This window comes from Sinocyclocheilus rhinocerous, unplaced genomic scaffold (genome assembly GCF_001515625.1).
Source record: "Sinocyclocheilus rhinocerous isolate Xijiao unplaced genomic scaffold, SAMN03320098_v1.1 scaffold1127, whole genome shotgun sequence".
NCBI lineage: Eukaryota > Metazoa > Chordata > Actinopteri > Cypriniformes > Cyprinidae > Sinocyclocheilus > Sinocyclocheilus rhinocerous.
This window is the reverse complement of record NW_015632463.1, coordinates 724,185-751,964: the sequence shown is the minus strand read 5'-3', so window position 1 is coordinate 751,964 and position 27,780 is coordinate 724,185. Positions and strand designations below refer to the sequence as shown.

Here is a 27,780-nt window from a genome sequence, read left to right as displayed (position 1 = left end):
ACATCATCAACCGCTAACCCTCGATACTATATAACAACCAAATCACGTTCATCTTAGTTGCCAATTTCTTTAACCCACATGAAGACGCAATTCGTTGGAAACATATACTGTAATTCATCGCACATTTTGCTTTGAATGCTTCTACTCGGTCTTTGTTGATCAAAAATGGAGTCGGAAGGAAAAGGCTGGCATTATGGATCACTATTCTTCTATACAGCGTGCGCGGTAGCTTTATTTTCCCCGCGCGTGACCGGACAGATTCGTTATTCTATACCTGAGGAAATGTCAGAGGGCTCATTTGTTGGAAATATTGCCTCGGACCTCGGGCTTGAGCCAAAAAGACTGATTTCAGGAAAAGCGCGTGTTTTCACCCCGGACAGCAGTGAGTACATTGGACTGGACAAGGAGAACGGACATCTGGTTGTTAAGAATAAAATAGACAGAGAAGAGCTATGCGGAGAGATATCTGCCTGTAGTGTGAGTTTTGATGTCATTTTTGAGAATCCGATGGAGCTTTACCGAGTTACGGTTGACATACAGGACATAAATGACAACAGCCCAGTGTTTCCGAAATCTCAAATTGAACAAGAAATTAGCGAATTGGCGGTTTTAGGTGCGCGAGTTCCATTAGAGAGCGCAATAGATCCAGACGTGGGAGTGAACACGCTACAGAAATATACTCTTCAACCTACCGATCATTTTAAGCTTAATGTTCAAATTGGCGGTGGAGGTAACAAAAACATCGAGATGGTTCTTCATTCTCCTCTCGATAGAGAAAATAAAAAACTTCATAAATTGATTTTAACTGCATTAGACGGAGGAAAACCACAAAGGTCCGCAACTGTGCAGATTAATATTATTGTTCTTGATGGAAATGATAATGCGCCCGTGTTTAGCCAGTCGTCTTATAAAACATCAGTTGTTGAAAATGCTCCTAAAAGCTCAATCGTGACTAGAGTCAGTGCGACCGATGCTGACGAGTCAAGTCACGGCATTCAATATTATTTTGAGCACGCGTCTTCTACGGTGAAATCGTTGTTCTCCATCGATGCGGATTCTGGTGAGGTTAAAGTCATAGGTGATATAGATTATGAAAAGCACAAGCAGTTTACAGTCAAAGTCAAAGCTAAAGATCACGGAGGTTTGACTGACTCGAGTGAGATAATTATTGACGTCATTGACGTAAACGATAACACGCCCAAAATTACAATAATGTCTTTTGCCAGTGCGGTATCTGAAGACGCATCACCTGGAACTGTTATAGCAATGATAAATATTCAGGATCTGGATTCAGGTGACAACAGTAAAATTACATGTTCAATTGATTTGAACTCTCCATTTAAAATCATATCCTCGTTAACTAATTATTACAACCTGGTGACATACTCAGAACTAGACAGGGAACAATCAGCAGAGTATAATATCACTATAACTGCTGTAGATGGGGGAAACCCACCTCTTTCCAATAAAGAGATTTTGAACCTTAAGATATCTGATGTGAATGATCACACACCTCAGTTTGAGCAGGAATCATATAATGCCTTTATAGCTGAAAATAACCTTCCATCTACAACTATTTTGACTGTCAAAGCAGTCGACATGGACTGGGGGCCAAATGCGAAGGTTTCATATTTTCTTATCGATGGGGACGTGAACGGAGCACCTCTGGCATCTTACATCTCCATAAATTCAGAGAGCGGTGTGATCTATGCAGAAAAATCATTTGATTACGAACAGCTGAAATCATTCAAAATGCAAGTGAAAGCTCAAGATGGGGGCTCACCCCCTTTATCCAACAACATGACTGTAAACATTATTATTCAAGATCAGAATGACAATGCTCCTCAGGTTCTGTATCCAGTACAAACTGGTGCTTCTGTGGTGGCTGAGATTGTGCCTCGTGCTGCAGATGTTGGATATCTGGTCACTAAAGTGGTGGCTGTTGATGTGGACTCTGGACAGAATGCCTGGCTCTCCTATAAACTACAGAAAGCTACAGACAGAGCGCTGTTTGAAGTGGGTTTACAGAATGGAGAAATAAGAACTGTGCGACAAGTGACTGATAAAGATGCAGTGAAACAAAAACTAACTGTTGTTGTGGAGGATAATGGACAGCCCTCTCGCTCAGCTGTGGTTTCCATTAATGTGGCTGTGGCTGACAGTTTTCCTGAAGTGCTGTCAGAGTTCACAGACCTTACACATGAAAAACAATATGACGAGAACCTGACTTTTTATTTAATCTTGGCTCTCGCAGTGGTCTCCCTGCTCTTCATAGTCTCAATCATATCAATCATTTCAGTGAAAATCTACAGATGGAGGCAGAATAAGCTATTTTATAAATCCGGGGCAACTCTACCTGTAATTCCATATTATCCTCCAGTCTACGCAGACGGCACATTACAGCATGTGTATAATTATGAAATGTGCGGGACGACTGATTCAAGAATGAGTGACATGAAGTTTGTCAGGCCCTACAGTCAGAACACACTGGTGAGCCAGAGTCGTATGGGGACAGTTCAGAGAGAAAAGAAGCAGGAGGTTGATGACCTGACTTTAGAGGTGAGATTCTCATAAGTGCTCATTGCAGCAGCAGGAGTTTGAAGCTTGAAGTGCTGTACTCTTCTTTTTCTTTTTTTTTTTTTTTTTTGAAGATAAACAGCAAGTCATTTACTTATATTTTAGCAGAGGTTGATATGTATATATTGTTTTGTTTTGAAAAACTAGACTAGTAGTTCTGTTTCTCAAACACGTCACAATATTGGTGCACAGTGAACTCTATTCCACCCACAAACACCCACACACACTCTGCTACTCTGTGTTGACACATTTTATCTTTCTCAGGCTTTCATGAAGAGATGATGTGACATTTATTTAAATATATAGCAATACATACAATACAATTTAATTACAATCAAAACATGTAACATGTTTAACAAGTTTTGTGTGGCCGCTTTAATACAAAATTGATAGAAAAAAAAAAAGTAGTTACACTACTGTGTGATTTTGACAGGTAATTCCGTCATACATTTGTCCAGGCTTTAGCTGGATTTGCCATAATAATTAGTCCAATGATTGCTCCTTTTTATAGTTTTCCCTGTGCAAGTGATTCCATGGAGCTGCAGTTATGGATCAGTATGTCAGGGTTCTGTAATACTGCCAATATTCTTATGCCATTGCTGCTATTTTTGTGTTGTGAGTTTAAAACATTGAGATGTTTTCTAGAAGGCAGAATATGTGTATTTGTACCACATTTATCAATTTTGAACATACGCTACATCATCTGAAACACAATCAAAATTACTCTTTAGGCCATAGTACTGTCCATAGTCTGTATCATATACAGGCATACATTTCTGTCATCAACTGTTCAGATTTATTATAGCCTGATATTACATCATGAAAAAAGATTGTGAAGTTGAATGAAGTGTATAAAACGAGGATATCAAAACTCAATTTACTGCTTGGGTTTTCTTTCACTCTCTTTCAGTCAAGTCTCTGTCCCTCAATGCTGAATAGAAACCCTGCACAGTGAGCTCTTGTGTGTTAGATTGAGAGATACTGGCCACACGCTGCAACAAACTGTCTTTATACGGAAACACGGGGCATTACGAACCCTTTCTTCTATCCATGCATAAACAGTTATCTTCTATGGAAAGTAAAGGACTGAGTGGGTTATTCCTCTGATGCTTTCTGCTTTGCTGTCAATACCATAATTGTGTATTTAATGCATCCAAATTTTAAATCATCCTCTTAAAGATTCATGATGAGCATCATAGGGTGATTTTACTGGTATTACAGCTGCTAAAGGTCTAGGTGTGGGTTCTGCATTAAACTCTTACAGAAGCTGGGAGTGGCTTCTCTGCAGTGAGCATGCAGCCAAATATCTGAAACACCATTCAACATCAAATGTGTGTCACAGCTGAAGCATGAATCCCATCTCTAACGTCCACTGCCCAATTCTCATAAATATTACATTCAAACAGAAAAACAATCCCTTTATGTGCTTACCTTATGCCAAAAAATGTATGTTTCCCAGCTTAGTTACAGAAACGTGTAAATTGTAAAACACATTCTTATAGTAAAATGCAACATTTTGTTTACATTTAATCATTTAACATTTTAGCCTCAATGATTTTAAAATTGGGGGGAAAATTGCAAACAAAATATAGAAGAGTGAACAAGCATAGTAATTTGTTTATCATATTGACCATCTTTCCCTTGCAGTAAATGGTGTCCTCACATTACCACTATTTAACACATAAAGTGATCAGTGCAAATGTACTGTAGTGAATTTTACATTAAATTAGAAACACAGTATCAATGTGAGTAAAGCCCAGACAGCACATGAGATCTGTGCTGGGTTTGTGAGAATACTGACTCTCAGCCAGGGTGGGAAGGAGGGGCCGTTTTTCTCTGCATTGAGATTCTTTGTCCTGCTTTTGCCTCCTCAAACCTGCTTGTGTCTGTATGTGCGTATCAAAGCTGCAAACAGTGATACTGCCAATAAGTCAAAAATTATATTGTATTTTTTTTAGTGCACACATATTTGCAGGTCCTTACATATGTAATATAAATGCTTATATGCAGTTCTTTTAAAAAGCATCCCTCTTTTTTTCTTCACCTTTATATGCTTGCTTCTGTTTGTTCGTACAGCTTGAACACAACCCACACCACCTACAGATATGCATATCCATAAGCTCACTTTCTCCTCTAAAACACATATTACTCCCTTGACAACATGTGTTTCTATGACAACAGACTGAGTCAGAACATTCCATTTCTTCCTTAGAGTGTAAGGGGGGACTCTCGAAGCCAAAGAGTCAGTACTCCCCTCTTTCTGTCTCTCCCATGCTCCCTCTTGTGCTCAGTAGAAGCGTTTACCATTATCAGTGTCATCATTATCGATATAGCTTATTTTCTTTATATTGTACATATTGCACAATTACCACTGTTAAAAGGATTAATTTTGGTATTTGCTGTGATTGCATACTGCTCATCCTCTGCTCATTTAGAAGCAGAGATGATAAAACATCTGAACCAATCAGCTGTGCATCATAATTGATGTATGAATTTTATTTATATGGCATCATAAAATAATTGTAAAAACTGCATTATAAATTTGTCGAATTATAGAATTATATTTTTAAACATTTTAAACCTGGGGGGAGGGGTAAATCAAATGAATAGAAATACAGACAACATGTTTTGACAATGCTAACCATGTTTTTCTCACTTTTCTCTCTCTCCTCTTTTGTCTGCCACATCCCACCTTTTCACCTGGCTTTCAACAACAAAGGTAAGAACAAATTCCCTTTTCTGTATATTAAAAATGTGTTTATGCCTTTGAAATGAAATGCTTACATATTAACAGAGCCAACAATTTCTTATTATTGAATTTTAATTGGAGGAGGAAAATGTGTGTTTTTTTTGTTTCATATGTAGGGTACAATTGGGCTCAATGCACGTTTGATATTTATCTCTAAATGCTAAACAACAACAACACTTGTTTATCAATATATGCACTGCTAAATTGCTCTGATACATGAAGTCATTAGATGCACATGAGGGAAGAAAAAAAAAAACACAATTCTGTGTGTAGATTGTCAATTACAATTGTAAAAACTTTATGTAGCTAATGAGAATCCCTGAAATGATGATTAAATGTTTTTGACAAAAGGATGCTATGATTTTTAGCTGTTCAGTGTAATTCAGTATTACATTGTATTACATAAATATTGTATTGCTATATCAAATATAGTTGCATATCGTGACAAATTTTGATTTATCATTAGGTGAAAGGCTTCTCTAGCTGACTTTATATTTACTGTATTTTCAATTATACTGTCAGTTAAAATTAAATAAAAAGCAATAATTTGACTGTCATATACATTGAAAGGGGGCTATTAGCCCCACTGTACCCAAATCTGTTTGCTTAATGTTAGCCAGACATGTATTGCAATTTTGATTCCAAATGCAACACAATAACAACACTCATAGTATCAGTGCACATAACACTATATTAATAGAGGAAAAATGTTTTTGTAACTTAACCGATGCTTTTACGTAAAAAAAGAAGTAAGTAAATAAATAAATAATCAGGTAAGTAAACAACTTTATTCGGGACGTTTATTCAAATCTCAATTCCTTGTGCCGCTTCCAACCTACCTAAAGATGCTTTTCAGAATAACTCATGCTGCTGCGGCATGCGTAAGTATTTGTTTGCGAAGATAAAAAGACAAACAGGAAATGGAAAAACATTGAAATAGACGTTCTTTCCTTCTGAGCACACGAGTGTAGCTGCGTGAACAGGCCGCCTGTGTGGCGCTGTCCATCCACGTGGTGCTGAATCGCTCACTCTAGCTGCTTGCGGTCTCCCCCTGCTCATAGTTGAGTCCTTTGTTGCAAGAGGATCATGCAATCTTGCACGGATAAAGAGCAGTTTACCTACTAATATGGATATTAATGTAATTCCTTTTTGACTTGAAAGGCGATAATTATAACTAAAATGTTAATATTTCTAAAAATGGCAGTTGATCTTATTAAAATGTAGAATCATTGTGCGCTTTCATCAATAACCTCCACACACACAGCAATGCATGCACCTGCTCAAACGTTGGTACTGCTGCGCTTCTCTCTGTCGCCACAAGACGGCACAAGTTCATATTCTTTTTAAAGCAGTTATATTTGAGATAATAGAAGCGCGCAGGCTCTCACACACACACACACACACACACACACGTAGAAGATAATAATCATCATCATCACCATCATCACAAATAACAACAATAATAAATGTATTATTATTATTATTATTATTATTATTATAACTAATATCTCTTGATTTTAGATATGGAGTGGCTCCTCTAAATCACTTTGACTTGACTTGCGCGTACTAGCCCTTTAAGATATTGTAGGAATTGGATTGGTTGAAGAGAAATGTAGAGTCGACCAATGAGGTAAAGACTTAGACAAAGAGATCCACTCCCTCTCACTGCTGTGGCATCTTTCTGAGCTCTAAGCACAGAGAGCGCATGAAATACTCATTTTTATCAAAAGGACCTCTTACACTAAATAGGAATATGCCATCAATATACTTTCTGGGATTATGTAATTGTTGTGAATATTTTGAAATCTTGAGAAAACTTGGATAAATCGTCAAAAGCTTGGAGACGGAGATGATGGAATCTCTATTCTTTTTGAGGATAATTTGGTGGTGCTGTGTCTTCATTCTTCCTTGGAGTACAATAGAGGCGCAGATTCGATACACAATTCCAGAAGAGCTAAGAGAAGGATCTGTGGTCGGAAATATCGCTAAAGACCTCGATTTGGATGTATCTACGATTTTAGATCGTAAATTACAAATAGCATCTGAGACTGGTAAGCAGTATTTCGCCGTGGATGTGGAAAAGGGTGATCTTATTGTGAATGAGAGAATTGATAGAGAGGGTTTATGTGGATACAATGTCCCGTGTGTTTTGCCTCTTCAAGCTGTTTTAGAGAATCCTCTGCAGATGCATCGGGTTGAGATTGAATTACAAGATATTAATGACAACAAGCCCAATTTTAAATCTAATGAGCGTATATTGAATATTCCAGAGTCTATTAATTCAGGAGCAAAATTTCTCTTAGAGAGCGCTATTGACTCAGATGTACAGTTCAATTCTTTAAAATCATACAGTCTGAGCAATAATGATAATTTTGTTTTAAACGTAAAAACTCAAGATGCAGTCAAAATTCCAGAACTAATACTAAAACAACCTCTTGATCGAGAAAAACAGGCTGTTCATAAGCTAATATTGACAGCTGCTGACGGGGGGAATCCAGTGCGCACGGGCACATGCGAGATCACTGTTGTCGTTTTGGATATTAATGACAATGCTCCTGAATTTGAAAAACCATTTTACGAGACTGTTGTTGATGAAAACGAATCGAGTCATAAAGAAATTATAAGAGTCAAAGCTATAGATTTAGACGAAGGGTTAAATGGAGAGATTGAATATTTCTTTGCAGACCAAAAATCAGATACAGCATTGTTTAATATCAATCAACAAACTGGTGTCATCACAGTTAAAGGACAGCTGGATCATGAAAAAGCAAGCCTACATAAATTTGATATAGTAGCAAAGGACAAAGGAAATCCTCAAATGGAGGGACATTGCAGTGTAAAGATAAAGGTTAATGATGTAAATGACAACGCACCTGACATAATTATTACTTCCCTCTCAAGTCCGATTCCTGAGAATTCCTCAAATGGCACTGTCGTTTCTTTAATTAGTACAAAAGATGCCGATTTAGGAGAGAACGGGAAAGTTAAGCTTACGTTGGCCCCTGGAACACCATTTAGATTGAGCCTTACAGTTTCAAATCATTACGCACTAGTTACCAACGGTTCTCTAGACAGAGAGACTTATTCTGAATATAAAATTGAATTGAAAGCAGTTGATGCCGGTTCGCCACCACTATCTAGTGAGAAAACAGTCACAATCGGCATTTCAGACGTGAATGACAACTCTCCAATGTTCACTGAGAAGTCTTACACGGTTTACGCTAAAGAAAACAGCGCTCATGACTCAGTATTGTGCTCAGTCTCCGCCTATGACCCAGACTTGGGAGAAAATGCCAAAATCTCCTACTACATTTTGGACTCTAAGGTTCAGGACGTTCCTGTATCTTCTTATATATATATAAACTCAGAAAACGGAAGAATATTTAGCATGCAGTCTTTTGACTACGAGAAAATCAAAGTGTTTCAGATCCTCGTTCAGGCTAAAGATCATGGCTCTCCATCTTTGAGCAGCAACGCCACAGTTCATGTATACATACGGGAGAGGTGAGGACTAAACGCACTGTTTCAGAGCACGATGACTCCTCGCAGAGACTGGTGATAGAAATAAAGGATAATGGAGAACCGATCCAGTCCATCACAGTCACAGTGGATATACTGATAGAGGAAGGCCTTCATGAGCCCATCTCGGATTATACTATGAAAACTACAGAAAACAACCACAAGAAAAACGGGAAAATAACTTTATATTTGATCATTTCTTTGGGAACAGTGTCACTTTTATCTGTTTTGACATTGTTCACGTTGATTGTGAAATGCGTTAGAAGCAGCATCGGAAGTTCAAGCTGCCGTATCAGGAGGACAAATTCTGAATACAAGAACCCCAACAGAAACCTGCAGATCCAGCTCAACACTGACGGGCCCATTAAGTATGTGGAGGTTCTGGGAGGAGACATGATGTCTCAGAGTCAGTCCTTTGGCACCTATCTCTCTCCAATGTCAGAATTCAGTGACCTTACCCTCGTTAAACCAGCACCACAAACTTTACAGACACGCTAAACGTGCTTGATGCGTCATTACCAGACAGCGCGTGGACGTTCGAGAGTCAACAGGTGAGCGCGTGATTTTATTATTATTATTTGTTTTAATATTATAGGCCATCATTGATGTCATTATGTGCAAATACGAATTGTTCTAACCACTTTACAACGTACAAATTCACAATCATATTTACACCAATATTACAGTAATAGTTCTGATGCACAAACAGTGCATTTGTTTTAATATGGAACTTGTAAATAATACTTTAACACTTATAATACTTAATAATAGTTCGTAGTTAAAAGCGATGTTTACGTGTTACGCCCCATTCACACAGGGCGTCAGCGTTAACGCTTGACGGAGGGCGTTTCTGAAGCTTGGTGCTGACGCGACCGTCATAGTGACAACAGCCAATCACATTAGTCTTCTGGTGTTGCATGAACGCGATTGGCTAGCTTCTGCGCTAGGGTATTTGCATAAGGCGATCTGATTGGCTGACGCCTGCGTTGGCGCTTGAAAAGTTTTCAACTTCTGCCGCGAGCAACAGACCCAATGCGACGCGACGGACCCACAATTCATTTCGCCAACGCTTGACGTCACTCCATTCAAAGTAAACGAGAGGCGTTGACGCTGACGCCCCGTGTGAATGGGGCGTTACACGTTTGAGCGTCAATATGCTTATATGCAGCATCTCCATAAAGAGTACTGTTTTTAAGAATACTGATTTCATTTTTGCAGTATAGTCTTTCTAAATATCATATTTATCTGCATTTGCTTTTAAAACGAGTAAATTGTGTATGCAAATGGTCGTTTCAATACAATATGACCCATGAAAGAACTATTTATTCTGCATGGGTGTTGAGCTTGGCTTTGCTCTGCCTCTTTAAGACTGATTCATGTTATGACTGGAGAGCGCTCATCCAATAACGGGACCGCACTGCACAAAAGGATCTACTCCCTCCCCCGACATAATGCTGAAAACCATTACGCACAGACCTGAGACAAAATGCACTGCACTCGCTGCAATGTATTTAAAAACGGAATATAATCTGGAATTCTATACATTTTAAAATGTTGCATTATTTTTGTGAAGGCTTATAGGCATAAGATGAATGTCAGGATACTGGAATCAACGATCATTTATCGTGTTTGGAAATGAGGACTCAAATACAAAGGAGAATTTTGCTCTGGCGGGCGCTGTGGCTGTTGTGTTTCGCTGTTTTGTGGAGCGATACAGAGGCGCAGCTTCGTTACACAATACCGGAGGAGCTGAAGGGGGAATCTATTGTTGGAAATGTAGCTAAAGATCTCGGTTTGGATTTATCTGAAATATCTAATCGTAAATTACGGATAGCATCTGAGTCTGGTAAGCAATATTTCAGTCTGAATTTGCGGAATGGCGAGCTGCTTGTGAATGACATTATAGACAGAGAAACCCTGTGCGGACAAAGCTCGAGTTGTGTGTTACCAGTGCAAGTCATAATCGAGGATCCACTCCAGTTTTATCGTGTCGATGTGGACATACAAGATATTAACGACAATTCTCCAATATTCTTGTCGGAAGTAAACACAATTGAGGTTCCAGAGTCAACTTTAACAGGAGCGAGGTTTCGTTTGGAACCTGCTCAAGATCCTGACGCAGGAACGAACTCCTTGCGCACTTACGCGCTTAATAAAAATGAAAATTTTGTTATGAACATAAAAACCGATAAGGACGGAACTAAAGTCCCAGAAATAATTGTAGAGAAAGCTGTCGACAGAGAAAAACAGTCTGTATACCATCTAATTTTGACAGGTATTGACGGGGGTGATCCAGCGAGGTCAGGAACTACACAGATTTCTGTAAAGGTACTTGATGCAAATGATAATGCTCCTGTATTTGAACACGAGTTATATGAGCTTAAAGTGATGGAGAGCACAGTCCCGGGTACAATGATACTTACTGTAAAAGCTGTTGACTTGGACGATGGTGTAAATGGTGAGGTTGAATATTCATTTGCGGCACATACACCTGATATAATTCAAAATTGGTTTGCTATAAATCCCGTGACAGGCGAATTAGTCGTTTCCAAGCATCTTGATTATGAAACCAGCACCTCATATAAAATTGACATCCGCGCTAGAGACAAAGGTTCACTTGCGATGGAAGGACATTGTAGAATCCAAGTGAATGTTTTAGATGTGAATGATAATGCACCTGAGATCATCATCACCTCCTCGCCCAAACCTGTGCGAGAAGATGCGCCGGCTGGGACTATGGTAGCCTTAATTAACGTTAAAGATTTGGATTCAGGTGTGAATGGAAACGTAACACTTAGCATGTCACCAGGCACCTCTTTTAAATTAAAGTCAACGTTTTCAAACCATTACGCACTGGTGACAGATTCACAATTAGATCGAGAAAAATTTCCTAGATATAATATTGAGCTAAAGGCCTCAGACTCTGGATCACCTCCACTTGTATCTAGCAAACTCATTACAGTTAATATACTAGATGTCAATGATAATCCTCCTGTTTTCTCTGAACGTGTGTACTCGGTTTATATTAAAGAAAACAGCGCTCCGGGATCCATTTTAGCATCAGTAACAGCATCAGATCTAGATACAGGAGAAAATTCCAAAATTGTCTATTCAGTTCTCGATACTAATACTCAAGACGTACCCGTCTCTTCATATGTTTATATAAACTCTGAAAATGGGAGTATATTTAGCATGCACTCGTTTGACTACGAAAAAATTAAGATCTTTCACATCATCGTCCTTGCTAAAGATCATGGCTCTCCTCCAATGAGCAGCAACGCCACAGTTCATGTGTTTATTCTGGACCAGAACGATAACGCACCTGCTGTCATTTACCCGTCCACATCCATGGGGTCTGTTGCTCATCAGAGGATGCCTCGTTCTGCTAAAGCAGGTCATCTCGTTACTAAGGTGACAGCAGTGGACGCGGACTCGGGTCATAACGCCTGGCTGTTCTACAGGTTCGTGGAGGCCACGGACGCATCTCTGTTCAGTGTCAATTTACATACGGGAGAGGTGAGGACTAAACGCGCTGTTTCAGAGCACGATGACTCCTCTCAGAGACTACTGATAGAAATAAAGGATAATGGAGAACCGCTCCATTCCACCACAGTCACAGTGGATATACTGATAGAGGAAGGCCTTCATGAGCCCATCTCGGAATATAGTATGAAAACAACAGAAAACAACAACAAGAAGAAAAGCGGCACAATCGCTTTGTACTTGATAATCTCTTTGGGCACAGTGTCAGTTTTATCTGTGTTGACATTATTTACGTTGGTTGTGAAATGCGTTAGAAGCAGCATCGGAAGTTCTAGTTGCTGTATCTGGAGGACAAATTCTGAATACAAGAACCCCAACAGAAACCTGCAGATCCAGCTCAACACTGACGGGCCCATTAAGTATGTGGAGGTTCTGGGAGGAGACATGATGTCTCAGAGTCAGTCCTTTGGCTCCTATCTCTCTCCAATGTCAGAATTCAGTGACCTTACCCTCGTTAAACCCAGCAGCACCACAAACTTTACAGACACGCTAAACGTGCTTGACGCGTCATTACCAGACAGCGCGTGGACGTTCGAGAGCCAACAGGTGAGCGCGTGATTTTTATTTTATTTTTATTTATTTGTATTTATTTTTATATTATAGGCCATTGTTGATGTCATTATGTGCAAAAACGAATTATTCTAACCACTTTACAATTTACAAAATCACAAACATATTTGCACCAATATTACAGTTCTGATTTACAAACAGTGCAATTGTTTTAATATGAAACTTGTAAATAATACTTTAACACTTGCAATACTTAATAATAGAATAACATGTAAAAGCGATATTCACGTGTTACATGTTTGAGCGTCAATATGCTTCTATGCAGCATCTCCGAATACTGTTTGTACGAATACTGACTTCAGTTTTGCAGTATAGTCTTTCTAAATATCCTATTTATCTGCATTTGCTTTTAAAACGAGTAATTCTGTAGGAAAATTGTCGTTTCAATGCAGTGTGACCCGTAAAATAACTGTATGTATTCTGTATGGGTGTTGAGCTTGGTTTTGCCCTGCCTCTTTAAGACTGATTCATGTTATGACTGGAGAGCGCTCATCCAATAACGGGACCGCACTGCACAAAGGGATCTACTCCCTCCCCCGACATAATGCTGAAAACCATTACGCACAGACCTGAGACAAAATGCACTGCACTCGCTGCAATGTATTTAACAACGGAATATAATCTGGAATGCTATACATTTTAAAATGTTGCATTATTTTTGTGAAGGCTTATAGACGTAAGATGAATGTCAGGATACTGGAATCAACGATCATTTATCGTGTTTGGAAATGAGGACTCAAATACAAAGGAGAATTTTGCTCTGGTGGGCGCTGTGGCTGTTGTGTTTCGCTGTTTTGTGGAGCGACACAGAGGCGCAGCTTCGTTATACAATACCGGAGGAGCTGAAGGAGGGATATGTTGTCGGAAATGTAGCTAAAGATCTCGGTTTGGATGTATCTGAAATATCTAATCGTAAATTACGGATAGCATCTGAGTCTGGTAAGCAATATTTCGGTCTGAATTTGCGGAATGGCGAGCTGCTTGTGAATGAAGTAATAGACAGAGAAACCCTGTGCGGACAAAGCGCGAGTTGTGTGTTACCAGTTCAAGTCATAATCGAGGATCCACTCCAGTTTTATCGTGTCGAAGTTGATATCCAAGATATAAATGACAATTCCCCGACTTTCCTTCCAGGCACAAAAATCATTGATGTATCAGAGGCCACGCTAACCGGAGCAAGATTTCATTTAGAGCCTGCGCAAGACGCAGATGTAGGGTCAAACACTTTGCGCACGTATGCTTTAAATAAAAATGAATATTTTGTCTTACATGTTAAAAATGATAAAGACGGAACTAAAGTCCCAGAAATTGTTTTGCAGAAAGCACTTGATAGAGAAAAACAGTCTATACACCATCTGATTTTGACAGGTATTGATGGGGGTGATCCAGTGAGATCAGGCAACGCTCAGATTACCATTAAAGTGCTTGATGCGAATGACAATGCTCCTGTATTTGAACAAGATTTATATGAAATTAAAGTGGTGGAGAACTCTGCTCCAGGTACGATAATTCAGATGGTAAAGGCAATTGACTTAGACGATGGCGTAAATAGTGAAATTGAGTATTCGTTAGGATCTCTCACACAAGAAGCAATAAAGCAGTTGTTTTCTATTGACTCGGATACTGGCGAATTAACTATATCAAAAAGTCTTGACTATGAAATGAGCTCCACATATAAATTTGACATACGTGCCAGAGACAAAGGCGCGCCTGTAATGGAGGGACATTGTAGAGTTCAGGTGAATGTTTTAGACGTGAATGATAATGCACCTGAGATCATCATCACCTCCTCACCCAAACCTGTGCCAGAAGATGCGCCCGCTGGGACTATGGTAGCGTTATTAAATGTTAAAGATTTAGATTCGGGCGTAAACGGGAACGTAACGCTTGGCATTTCACCTGGTACCCCATTTAAATTAAAGCCAACATTTTCAAATCATTATGTACTAGTGACAGATTCACAATTAGATCGAGAAAAAATTCCCAGCTATAATATTGAGCTAAAAGCCTCAGACTCTGGATCACCTCCACTTGTATCTAGCAAACTCATTACAGTTAATATACTAGATGTCAATGATAATCCTCCTGTTTTCTCTGAACGTGTGTACTCGGTTTATATTAAAGAAAACAGCGCTCCGGGATCCATTTTAGCATCAGTAACAGCATCAGATCTAGATACAGGAGAAAATGCCAAAATTGTCTATTCAGTTCTCGATACTAATACTCAAGACGTACCTGTCTCTTCATATGTTTATATAAACTCTGAAAATGGGAGTATATTTAGCATGCACTCGTTTGACTACGAGAAAATGAAGATCTTTCACATCATCGTGCTTGCTAAAGATCATGGCTCTCCTCCAATGAACAGCAACGCCACAGTTCATGTGTTTATTCTGGACCAGAACGATAACGCACCTGCTGTCATTTACCCGTCCACATCCATGGGGTCTGTTACTCATCAGAGGATGCCCCGTTCTGCTAAAGCAGGACATCTCGTTACTAAGGTAACAGCAGTGGACGCGGACTCCGGTCATAACGCCTGGCTGTTCTACAGACTCGCGGAGGCCACGGACGCGTCTCTGTTCAGTGTCAGTTTACATACGGGTGAGGTCAGGACTAAACGCGCTGTTTCAGAGCACGATGACTCCTCTCAGAGACTGCTGATAGAAATAAAGGATAATGGAGAACCTATCCAGTCCATCACAGTCACAGTGGATATACTGATAGAGGATGGCCTTCATGAGCCCATCCCGGATTATAGTATGAAAACTACAGAAAACAACCACAAGAAAAACGGGAAAATAACTTTATATTTGATCATTTCTTTGGGAACAGTGTCACTTTTATCTGTTCTGACATTGTTCACGTTGATTGTGAAATGCGTTAGAAGCAGCATCGGAAGTTCAAGCTGCTGTATCAGGAGGACAAATTCTGAATACAAGAACCCCAACAGAAACCTGCAGATCCAGCTCAACACTGACGGGCCCATTAAGTATGTGGAGGTTCTGGGAGGAGACATGATGTCTCAGAGTCAGTCCTTTGGCTCCTATCTCTCCCCATTGTCCGAATTCAGTGATCTCACCCTTGTTCAGCCCAGCAGCACCACAAACTTTACAGACACGCTAAACGTGCTTGATGCGTCATTACCAGACAGTGCGTGGACGTTCGAAAGCCAACAGGTGAGACAACAAGTATAACATCAAATCAGATGTTGTCAGCATTTGACAGCATCGTGTGTTATTGAACATGCAAGTCAATTCAAGCCTTCTAGTATTTATACATGTGAATGAAGTTGTAAATATCATCGTGCATATAATACAATGTTATTGTTTTGCTATGGCATTACGATGTGTTTTTAAGAGAGAGCAGACACAAACTTGTATTTTCAGCACCACAGCTCCGGACAGCGAACACTAGGCTATGTCTATGTTGCGACCAACCTGGTCTCATAAAAATACGTACCTCTGGGTACTTTTCTGCAACACCGTTTTCCATTACAGATTTGCGCAAAACTTTGGCGATATTTTATAAATGTCGATAAAAAAAGTATTGCGAAATGAGGCATTTCCATTAAGCAATGTTATGCGACTAAAACGTAACCTTTTGCCTCTCGCGATAAGTCATGGCAACGTATTTTGGTGGGATTTTGGCTATATTTACATAGGCTACGCCATGTGACCTGTAAATGCGAAGCCGTTTCCATTGCAGTTTTGCGAATTATTCCTTTTTCGCATTGCCTGAAAAACTACCTCAGGCACTTTTGCGAAATTGACGCGTTTCCATTAGGCGTATTTTCAATTCGCAATTTCAATTTGCGCAATTTGAATGGTAATGGAAACGCGCCTAGTTAACAAATGCAAAACTGATATAAAAACGCATTTGTTGATGCGACCGTGTCATTTGAACTTCCTTATATGCAGATTTGAACTGCTTTGTCGAACCGTAGTTACACTGGATTCGAAGCGGAGCTCCTCACCTCTCAAGTACGTCTCCGTACTCCGTGAGCTACCGAACAAACCTATCGTCTATGAAAACCCATTGATATGAAGCTGGATATGTGCGGTGCTAACATTCAAAAGCACCAGTTTTCACATTTCCCAGCATATTAAAATTGTTTTGAAGTCATAACATAATATTCTTCAAGTAATTGTGCAAAAATTACGCTTTATTAATCGAAACTCTGTAAATGTGTGTGAAAAGGAATAAAAGGTGTCGGGAGTTTTACTGCCTCTAGTGTTCATTTCTTTTGGAAACTGCAGTGATATGTAATTATTGGTATGTATATCGGGTCTAGCGAAAAAGTGCCCCCAGGTACGTTTTTGCCATGAGACCAGGTAGGTTGCGACTCACATCCGTGCACATTTATGCATTTGATCTATCTATCTATCTATCTATCTATCTAATCTACAGTATCAGGGGATACTACAGTATCAGGGGAGGTTGTGTTTGCGGAACGATGTATGTTATAATGTATGTTGTATGTTATAATACATCGTGTACACTCACTAAACAAGTGAGAGTGGAGAGATTCATCCTCACACGAGCCTATCGCAAGACATCTGGTGGGGGGGCACCTGGGGTGGCCAGCCAAATTTCAGGGGGGGCCGGTGCCACCCCTGGCCACCACGTAGACACGCCCCTGATATTGCTAAACAAAAATGGCTCTGTATGTCTTTAAGAGACAGCATGGCATGAGAGAGCTCTGCACCAATCATGTAATAGAATGTACATAGTGATCTACTACGTCCCCCAGTCAGAGCAGCAGAACAATGAAGAGAGCTGAAGAGAGAGGGAGGTAGCTTCACATGCCGGTATGAAGTCGATTACAACAAAACGGACACCTACAGTGGATTGTATTACCTCGAAATGAAAATATATTATTTGATAAATTGTTCATAAAAGAGGAATATGTTGACGGAATGGGAAAATATATTGTGAAAATGAGATGCAAGGAGTCTATATGGGCTGCGCGTTGGCTATTCGTCTCTCTTTTGTGGAATACAGTCGGAGCTCTGACTCGCTATACTATACCAGAAGAATTAAAAGAGGGTTCAGCCATTGGAAATATCGCTAAGGATCTTGGTTTTGATGTATCAGATATCGCAAATCGCAATTTGCGGATAGCATCTGAGAACAGCAGGCAGTATTTCAGCGTTGATTCAGAAAAGGGTGAGTTGGTCGTGAACAGTAGAATTGACAGAGAAAGTCTGTGCCCTCAAAGCGCTAGCTGCATTTTGCCATTACAGGTTATCATAGAAAATCCGTTACAATTGTTTCGAGTCGAGATAGAAATACAAGATATAAATGATAACTCACCGATCTTTCAAACAACAGACGGTGTTTTGGAAATTGCTGAATCCATCACTCCGGGAGACCGATTTCTGCTTGAGAGTGCAGAGGATTTGGATGTTGGGAGGAATAGTTTGAAATCTTATTCGTTAAGCAATAATGAATGTTTCCGATTAAATGTAAAAACTTGGGGACGGTAGAAAAGTACCAGAACTTGTAGTTGATAAACCACTGGACAGAGAGAAAAAATCTGTCCACAAGCTAATTTTAACTGCTGTAGATGGCGGCGAGCCTGCCAAATCTGGGACTACAATAATACGCGTCAATGTTCTTGATAGTAATGACAATGCTCCAAAATTTGACTTGCCAACATACAAAGCATCCCTACGAGAAGGTGCTCCCGTTGGTTCATCTGTATTAACAATAAAAGCCACGGATTTAGATGAAGGTGACAATGGAAAGATACAATATTTTTTAGGTGTGCATACACCTGAACCTGTAAGAAAATGTTTTGCTTTGAAACCAGACACGGGAGAAATTACAGTCATAGGAAATATTGACAACGAATCTACTAAATCATACAGATTTGACTTCAGTGCAAAGGACAAAGGAAACCCAGAACTAATGGGTCATTCGTCTGTCCATATAAACATAATTGATGAAAATGACAATTCTCCAGAGATTATTTTAACATCATCACCCAGCCCTGTGCCAGAAAATGCCTCTGTCAGAACAGTTGTAGCTTTAATTAATGTCAAGGATTTAGATTTTGATGCTAATGGCAAAGTAAATGTAAATATATCCCCTGGGTTTCCATTTACATTGAAACCGTCCTTTGACAATCATTATTCACTCGTAACAGACTCATCTTTAGATCATGAGGTCAATGCAGAATATAACATAGAAATAGTAGTGACCGACTCTGGTGTACCACCCTTAAAGACAATAAAGACTATAAATGTTAAAGTACTTGACGTGAATGACAACCCTCCAAAATTCTCACAGCTCTCATATAACGTTTATATAAATGAAAATAACGTAGCAGGTGTTTCATTATTTTCTGTATCTGCATCAGACATTGACCGAGATAAAATATTTACTCACATACTCAATTTTGGATTTAAGTTCAAACCAAGTGCCAGCACCATCTTATTTTTATATCAACTAGGATAATGGAGAACCGATCCAGTCCACCACAGTCACAGTGGATATACTGATAGAGGACGGCTTTCATGAACCCATTTCAGACCATAGAGAAAAAACTATCGAGCCCAACAAGAAAAGTGGCAAAATTACTTTATATCTGATCATCTCTTTGGCTTCAGTGTCTTTGTTGTGTCTTTTGACATTTTTCATCTTACTGGTGAAACGTGCGTGAGGCAGTAGAGGCGGCTCAAGCTGCTGTATCAGGAGGACAAATTCTGAATACAAGAACCCCAACAGAAACCTGCAGATCCAGCTCAACACTGACAGGCCCATTAAGTATGTGGAGGTTCTGGTTTGTCAGTCAGTCCTTTGGCTCCTATCTCTCTCCAATGTCAGAATTCAGTGATCTCACCCTCGTTAAACCCAGCAGCACCACAAACTTTACAGTCACGCTAAACGTGCTTGATGCGTCATTACCAGACAGCGCGTGGCCGTTCGAGAGCCAACAGGTGAGACTAATAAACTTTTGCTTATTCAGAGCTGTCTTCGTATCTAAGTAAAAATATGTCTCAAAATAGCATGTGTGTTTTCCGAATTCACATGCATATATAATTCTACTTGGGAAAAAAAGAGAAGAAATCGTTTATGCAGCTGTGTGTTGAGCGCTTGTGTCTTTGTGTGGGCTAAAGGGTGCTGAGAACAGTTTATTGAGCAAATTTCAGCACCATATCTGTGGACAGCGACACGATGGCAACGCTGATAGTCTGCTCAAATAGAATGGAAATTGCTTACTAACGGATTGTTGAGATTCTTTTTGGTCATCAGTGACCGCAGCTAGTTAATTTGGAGATAATAATCGATTTTTATTTTATTTTTTATTTTATTATTTTTTATTTTATTTATACGATTTCAAGTTTTTAAAGCGCAATTTTGTGGATGCATGCACTCTAAAAATTTTGGGTCAAATATGGACTAATCCAACTTTTGGGTTAAAAAATTTAATGAAAAATTTAACCCAACAGCTGGGTTAGTCCATATTTGACCCAAAGTTAGGTTGAAACAACCCAGGATTTTTTAGAGTGTGTATTCTTAAAGAGTAACAGATGCATTTCTTATGTTAAAAAGTTATTTTTCCCGATGCATTTGTATAAATTCAGTATACCTTTACTTTCGCCCCTTCTTTTTCTAGTTGTGACAATACACAACTAACAGCGTACAGCATTTTCAGAAAAAAAGTGCATGTTCGCCTTTAAGAGAGACTCTGTCCTCTATTGGACAGCAGCGCACTGAGCTCAGCGCCAATGAGGTGCGAGACTATACAAAGGGATCTACTCCCTCCCTTAGCAGGAAAGGGCTACAATGAGTGATAGGAGCTGTAGAGAAGGAGAATAAACTTTACAGACACGCTAAACGTGCTTGATCCGTCACTACCAGACAGCACGTGGACGTTCGAGAGCCAACAGGTGAGAAAATATATGGTTGAGCTTTATTTGATAGGGAATAAATCTATCAAAAGGAAGAGATGAGAGAGCACTCTTTCCACAGCTGTACTGCCCCATCTCTGTGTCTGCTATTGCCATGGGGGGTTTGGGAATTTCCAGTTTTCAAGTGACAGCAGCAGTTTACAAACTTCAGTCAGTCACACAGAAGGGAGAATGGTGCTGGTCAGTCATCAGATAATAGGGTCTAACAAGCAATCAAGGAAGTAGGTATGAAACCATAATGTTGTTGTGAATAGGGACGCTTAAATATAATGTTTTATCTTTGTGGACCCTGAAGGTTATGAAATGTATCCAAGATACTAATAAAGTTAAATGAATGTTTATTATTGGAAAATAACTAATAGAAATAGTTCTCTGAATTTAAATCAAGATTTAACATGGACTGACAGCTCAACCGTACGGTAAAGTTTTATATAAAACATTAAAAAAAAAAGAGTGCTTGGGGCTATTTATTAGATGTCTACTAATAAGAATTTTAAGTTAAATATATATGTTTTAATTAGCTCATTTTAGGGGTGAAAGTTAAAGGGACAGTCTGTAACTGTGCTGTGCATTATCCCGCAAGTATTTTTGAAAAATAAGTTGAAATGGATTAAGCAGAAGCATATAGCTAGCTACATTGGCTACATTGGAGCTCAGGTCTGTCTTTAATGGTTTAAAAGTTATCGTTATACATGAAAATAAATGGGGAGTTTACTTATAAAACCTGACTATTGTGCATTATTAAATCAACAACAATTGCGAATTACGCTTGTCATCATTTTATTAATTTACGCCTCAGACTTCTTAATTTTGTTTGTGGAAGATGTTATGTTGAAAAGTTGAGAGAGAAGGGGCTGGGCATGGGCATGGGCAGCGCTAGGGAGGGGCTAGCAGGTGCTTCAGCGCCCCCAAGAAAGACCAAAGCACCCACATGAACATTTGACTCATTACGCATGCATAACTCGTGCAATGCAATATAATGTGACGTGATTTGCAGTCGCACTTTTCGTAATGTCATAGCATTCTATTTTAAAAATGGATCGGTTCCTTGTGCCAAGTAGGCCTGCCCCCGACTAAAAAATTTTCTAGCCTACTAGTCGCGCGTTTATATTAAATTGATTAATATTGATTAACCTACTAAACCATCGTTTAATAGGCATAGGCGTATTATAGCCTATTCCGCGCTCAAGCGCGCGCATAAAGCTTGCCGCAAAGCACCGCAAAAATAATGATTATGAATATGCTGGGGAAAAGAAGACATTTTAATTATGTAATAATAAACTAGTGTTTTCTCAGTCAGTGTCGGCTGCAAAGAAGTTGCCGAATGCTAACATACGCTGACTCGCCATCTCCACGTGGACGTGCCTTTAAGAGAGACATGAACCTTTCCATACGAACATAATTAAATAATATTTTTTTCAAGCAATATTTCAAGCTATATTTTTTTATAGATGTATTTCTTATGTCTGTGAGGCAAGTAGCATTGTTGTGACGCGCTCCATTTCACGGGGACTGCATGAGACGGCAGAAAGCGTTAAGTTCTTTCCGCAGGAAAAAAAAAAAAAAAAAAAGCAAGGGATTGCGCGGGCGCCTCCATGTCATGCAGTAAGCGCGATAATAGGACTCCCACACGTCTCATAAACATTTGATATGCACATATATAGCGCATATTTATCTAAATTAACGTCAGAGTGAATCGCCATATAGCAGCCCTACTCCTTTCCATATGTGAGAGATCTTTGTCCTGTCTCCTACACTAAGACATACAGTATCTGAGAAGCAGCTGTGACGATGCCGAAACAGCAGTGGCACATTTGGCCACACAGAGAGCGAAGGTTCTGGTTTGAGACTGTAAATAGCAAGTAAATATATCCCCAGTGCTTTTTGATGTCATATTGCCTTTGGCTCACATTCCGAAATGCTTGTTTAGTGAATTCTAGGCGGATTGTATAAAAAATCTTAGAGAACTGACTGATCTATGTAGGCTACTTGTTTAATTTCATAAAATGAAAATTTTATTTAAATTGTGATGAGCCAAATAATCATGTAAAAAATGTTACAAAATCGAGTGGGCGATTTATTTTATTATTCATATAAAAAACAAACAAACAAATAAATAAATAACCTGTTTTGGTCATATTTACTATTAATTGCCCAGCTCCCCCGTCAATGATCTAGCACCCCCTCAGCACCTGCGTTCAAAATTCTCTGGCGCCGCCCTGGGGCTGGGTGAGGTTAAAGGAGAGGCAGATGATCTACAGGCTACATGTTTTAATGGAATAATTTTTGGAATATATATATACACATACGGTGATGCATTGCTGCCACACATATTCTTTTTTTCCACTCAATTATGTCGTAATAACGAGATGTTATGTCGTTTTAACTACAACTTTTCTAGTAATAACTAATAATTCTAGTAAAAACGTAATTATCTCGTCAAAAGGACATATTCTTTTTCACTTAATAACGACATATTATGCCATAAAAACGATGTGTTCCCGTTATAGAATGATCTGCACATTGCTGAAGTTACTACAAGGGATCCCTTACAAAAATTAACCACTACAAATTAAAGTTTTACTACAAATAATAAAACAAATGTTTACTATAGTTAAACCATGGTAACCATAAATTAACCATGGTTTTGCTACACTATCCATAACCATGGTATTTGTAGTAAAACTGTGGTTATACAAATGGCAAATGAGGTGGAGAGACGTTAAAGTTGTCTTCTATAACTGTTTTTACGGTGTTCTTATTGTTTCTGGTGTGTTGTATTTTTGTATTTTCTGATCTAGCTGAGTGGGCGTGGTAATAGTGTGCACTTAAGGGGAAGCACTCATTTGTGAGACAAGAGTTTATTTTATAAAAACATGGTATTGTTTCAATTAGTAAGAGCGGGGGGAATGTGTATTAAAGATGGCCGTCAGTAAGAGAGAGGTGCACGGATCGAGAGCTAGTGATCGAGATTATTGTGGTGCTGTGTAGCTAACATGTAAAACTCCAGCCTCAATGTAGTGGAGGGGAGTTAGTACTGTTTTAAGTACTTAGCAGTTCTAGTTTTAGACTGTTTTAAGATCTTTGTTTTAAGCTCGTAAACATATTTATTTGCACATCCGCTTCAAATAAACAACCTTTTTGGACGTCAGCTTTGCTGATTTTGATCCTCCTTGTGACTGCTCGGGTCGTTATCACAGTAACCAGTAGGCCAAAATACATGGTTACTACATTTTACTATAGTAAAACTATGGTTAATTCTCGTAAGGGATAGAAAGGCTGCACTATTTTAAATTGTAATGGATTGTATTGTAATGCTATTGTTTTGTATTGTAATGTTACAATACAATGTAATTGTATTGCAATGTTATTGTTTTTTTTTTATTGTAGCGGTATGTTTATTAGGATTAATATTCAATCTGTATACAATATAATGCTATCCAATAATTGTACATTCTGGTCATTTTCTTTTCTTTTTAAAAATAAACGCTCTGATTTTTTTTCCCCTTTGGAAAGTAGATTTTCGCATTTTTTGTTCATGGGTAAAAAAAAATAGTTTATGCTTTTATACATGCACGAGCAAATAATGAATCATTATAATCAGAGGAAAGGCTTAATCTATAATGATTCATTATTTGCTCGTCAGAAATTATATCTTTAGCTGAATCAAGCAGCATGTGGCATTGCGTTCTTCTTCTGGGGTAAAGGCCTAAAGAATATTAAATGTATACATTTTAAAAATGCATAGCTGCAATGTCCTCTTATTGTTGCTTCCTAATGAATTTAAAAGTACACATCCAGTCATCTTATAGGGCTACTTGAAATGTACATGTTTTTAAACATGACTTGGTTTTTTTTGTTTGTTTTTGTTTTTGTACACAAAAATTAGCTCCTCTAAAAAATACTGAGAAACTAACTGCATTAAAATCTCCAGACGCAGTAGTCACAACCAAAGAGAGCTGCCTTTAAAAACATCAAAACCTCTATTGGACCAGTGAGTGCTTAGCTCTGAACCAATCATGTGTTAGTCTTAACAAAGGGATCTACTCCCTCCCTCAGCCAGAGGAGGAGTAATGATGAGAGCTGTAGAGCGAGAGGAAACATGAACGCTTTATGAGACTGATCACCACAGCGAGGATGGGCTGAGTACACGTTTATTTGAAAATGGAGAACAGAATTCTGATGTTCTATGGATATAAGACAAAGATTTGTTGACGGGAATATCAGCCGCATTAGAGAAATGAGGCAGAGGATCGGAGGGTGGAGATGGGCAGCGCTTTGGCTGTTCGCTTTCTCTCTATTGTGGAATACAGTTGGAGCTCAGATTCGCTACACGATACCCGAAGAGTTAAAGGAAGGATCTATCGTTGGGAACATCGCGAAGGATCTTGGTTTTGACGTCTCAGATATTGCCGAGCGTAAGTTACGAATAGCATCTGAGTCGAATAGGCAATATTTTAGTGTGGATTCAGGGAAGGGTGATCTGGTAGTTAATAGCAGAATAGACAGAGAGACGCTCTGTGGACAAAGCGCCAGTTGCCTAATGCCACTGCAGATCGTTATTGAGAATCCATTACAGATGCATAAGGTAGAAATAGAAATACAGGATATTAATGACAATGCACCGAACTTCCATAATAAAGATGGAGTATTAAAAATTTCAGAATTGACTGCTCCAGGCGTGCGATTTAACCTTGAAATTGCTGAGGACCTCGATGTTGGCAGCAATAGCTTAAAGTCATATTCATTGAGCACTAACAATTTCTTCCGGCTAAATTTAAAGACAGTTAAAAATGGAAGGCAGATACCAGAGCTAGTGCTTGAGAAATCACTAGACAGAGAAAAACAGGCAGTTCACAAGCTAATATTAACAGCTCTAGATGGTGGTAATCCGGTAAAATCGGGCACATCGTTATTGCAAATAATTGTTCAAGACTTCAATGACAACGAACCAAAGTTTGATGTAGCTGTATACAAAGCATCTGTTTTAGAAAGCGCTGTTATTGGTTCAAGTGTAATCAAAATAAAAGCGACCGATTTAGATGAAGGTCTAAATAGTGAAATACAATATTTATTGGCTGCGCACACGCCTGAATTGGTAAGAAATGCTTTTAGTGTGAACGCTGAAACCGGCGAAATAACAGTAATTGGAAAGCTAGATTACGAGGCCACCACATCATATACGTTTGATGTTTGTGCTAAAGACAAAGGGAATCCAGAGCTCGAAGGGCAGTCATCGGTTCAGATAGATATCATAGATGAGAATGACAATCCTCCAGAGATTATCCTGACGTCCTTACCGAGTCCTGTTCCTGAAAATTCAACGGTGGGAACTGTGGTGGCTCTGATTACCGTCAAAGATTTGGACTCCGGTAATAATGGGAAAGTTGAGCTAATTGTCTCCCCGGATCTTCCCTTTAAATTAAAGCCAACTTTCGATAGCCATTATTCACTGATAACTGACTCATTATTAGATTGTGAGGTTCATTCCGAATATAATGTAGAAATACTGGCCATGGACTTTGGTGTTCCACCCTTAAAAACTGTGAAGACTGTAAATGTAAAAGTGCTTGATGTAAATGACAACCAACCAATATTCTCACAGTCTTCATATAATGTTTACATAAACGAAAATAATCTGGCAGGCGTTTCATTGTTTTCTGTATCTGCAGTTGATACTGACCAAGACAAAAATGCTCTTCTCACTTACTCAGTTCTGGATTTAAGTTCTAATCAAGTTCCAGCATCATCCTATTTTTATATAAACTCTGAGAACGGAACTATTTACAGCATGAGCTCATTTGATTATGAGAAAATGAAGCTAATCAGCATTGTAGTGCAGTCTAGAGATCATGGCTCTCCATCTTTGAGCAGCAACGCCACAGTTCATGTGTTCATTCTGGACCGGAACGATAACGCACCTGTTATCATCTACCCGTCCACATCCATGGGGTCTGTTACTCATCAGAGGATGCCTCGTTCTGCTAAAGCAGGACATCTCGTTACTAAGGTGACAGCAGTGGACGCGGACTCGGGTCATAACGCCTGGCTGTTCTACAGGCTCGCGGAGGCCACGGACGCGTCTCTGTTCAGTGTCAATTTACATACGGGAGAGGTGAGAACTAAACGCGCTGTTTCAGAGCACGATGACTCCTCGCAGAGACTGGTGATAGAAATAAAGGATAATGGAGAGCCGATCCAGTCCACAACTGTCACAGTGGATATACTGATAGAGGACGGCTTTCATGAGCCCATCTCAGACTACAGAGAGAAAATTATCGAACCCAACAAGAAAAGCAGCAAAATTACATTATATCTGATCATCTCTTTGGCTTCTGTATCCTTGTTTTGTCTGTTGACGTTTTTCATCTTACTGGTGAAATGTGCGCGAGGCAGTAGACGCGGCTCAAGCTGCTGTATCAGGAGAACAAATTCTGAATACAAGAACCCCAACAGAAACCTGCAGATCCAGCTCAACACTGACGGGCCCATTAAGTATGTGGAGGTTCTGGGAGGAGACATGATGTCTCAGAGTCAGTCCTTTGGCTCCTATCTCTCTCCAATGTCAGAATTCAGTGATCTCACCCTCGTTAAACCCAGCAGCACCACAAACTTTACAGACACGCTAAACGTGCTTGATGCGTCATTACCAGACAGCGCGTGGACGTTCGAGAGCCAACAGGTGAGAAAGCCTAGATGTAAAAAGTTAATGTGTATACATACACTATATTATTTATACTTAACAGTGATAGAATGACGTTATTTTCAGCACCTTGGACAGCACCATGTGTACTTTTGTCTGAACACAAAATACTCTTTTGTTTGCACATAATAATAATAATAATAATAATAATAACACTAATAATAATAATAATAATAAAAATTATTATTATTATTATTAAC

The 27,780-nt window shown here is 39.1% G+C and overlaps 2 protein-coding genes and 1 pseudogene across 2 annotated transcripts in view; all 3 read left to right on the top strand.

Annotated features, from left to right (window-relative positions):
- Positions 1–7,061: 7,061 nt before the first annotated feature.
- On the top strand, positions 7,062–9,408 carry LOC107742385 (protocadherin gamma-C4-like; annotated as a pseudogene).
- Positions 9,409–10,332: 924 nt separating this feature from the next.
- Positions 10,333–27,780, top strand: part of LOC107742370 (protocadherin gamma-C5-like) — a 43,289-nt gene continuing 25,841 nt past the window's right edge. The window contains exons 1-2 of the transcript XR_001640304.1: positions 10,333–12,934; positions 16,059–16,137. The gene's annotated coding sequence lies outside the window, so the exon portion shown is untranslated. The remainder of the gene's footprint in view (positions 12,935–16,058; positions 16,138–27,780) is intronic.
- LOC107742377 (protocadherin gamma-C5-like) lies at positions 24,838–27,634 on the top strand. Its single transcript, XM_016555328.1, has one exon. The coding sequence runs from the start codon at positions 25,067–25,069 to the stop codon at positions 27,632–27,634; it is 2,568 nt and encodes an 855-aa protein (XP_016410814.1). The 5' UTR covers positions 24,838–25,066.

Excerpts from the sequence above, each read along its gene's own strand:
- LOC107742377 (XM_016555328.1), top strand. The coding sequence starts at position 25,067 with ATGGATATAAGACAAAGATTTGTTGACGGGAATATCAGCCGCATTAGA.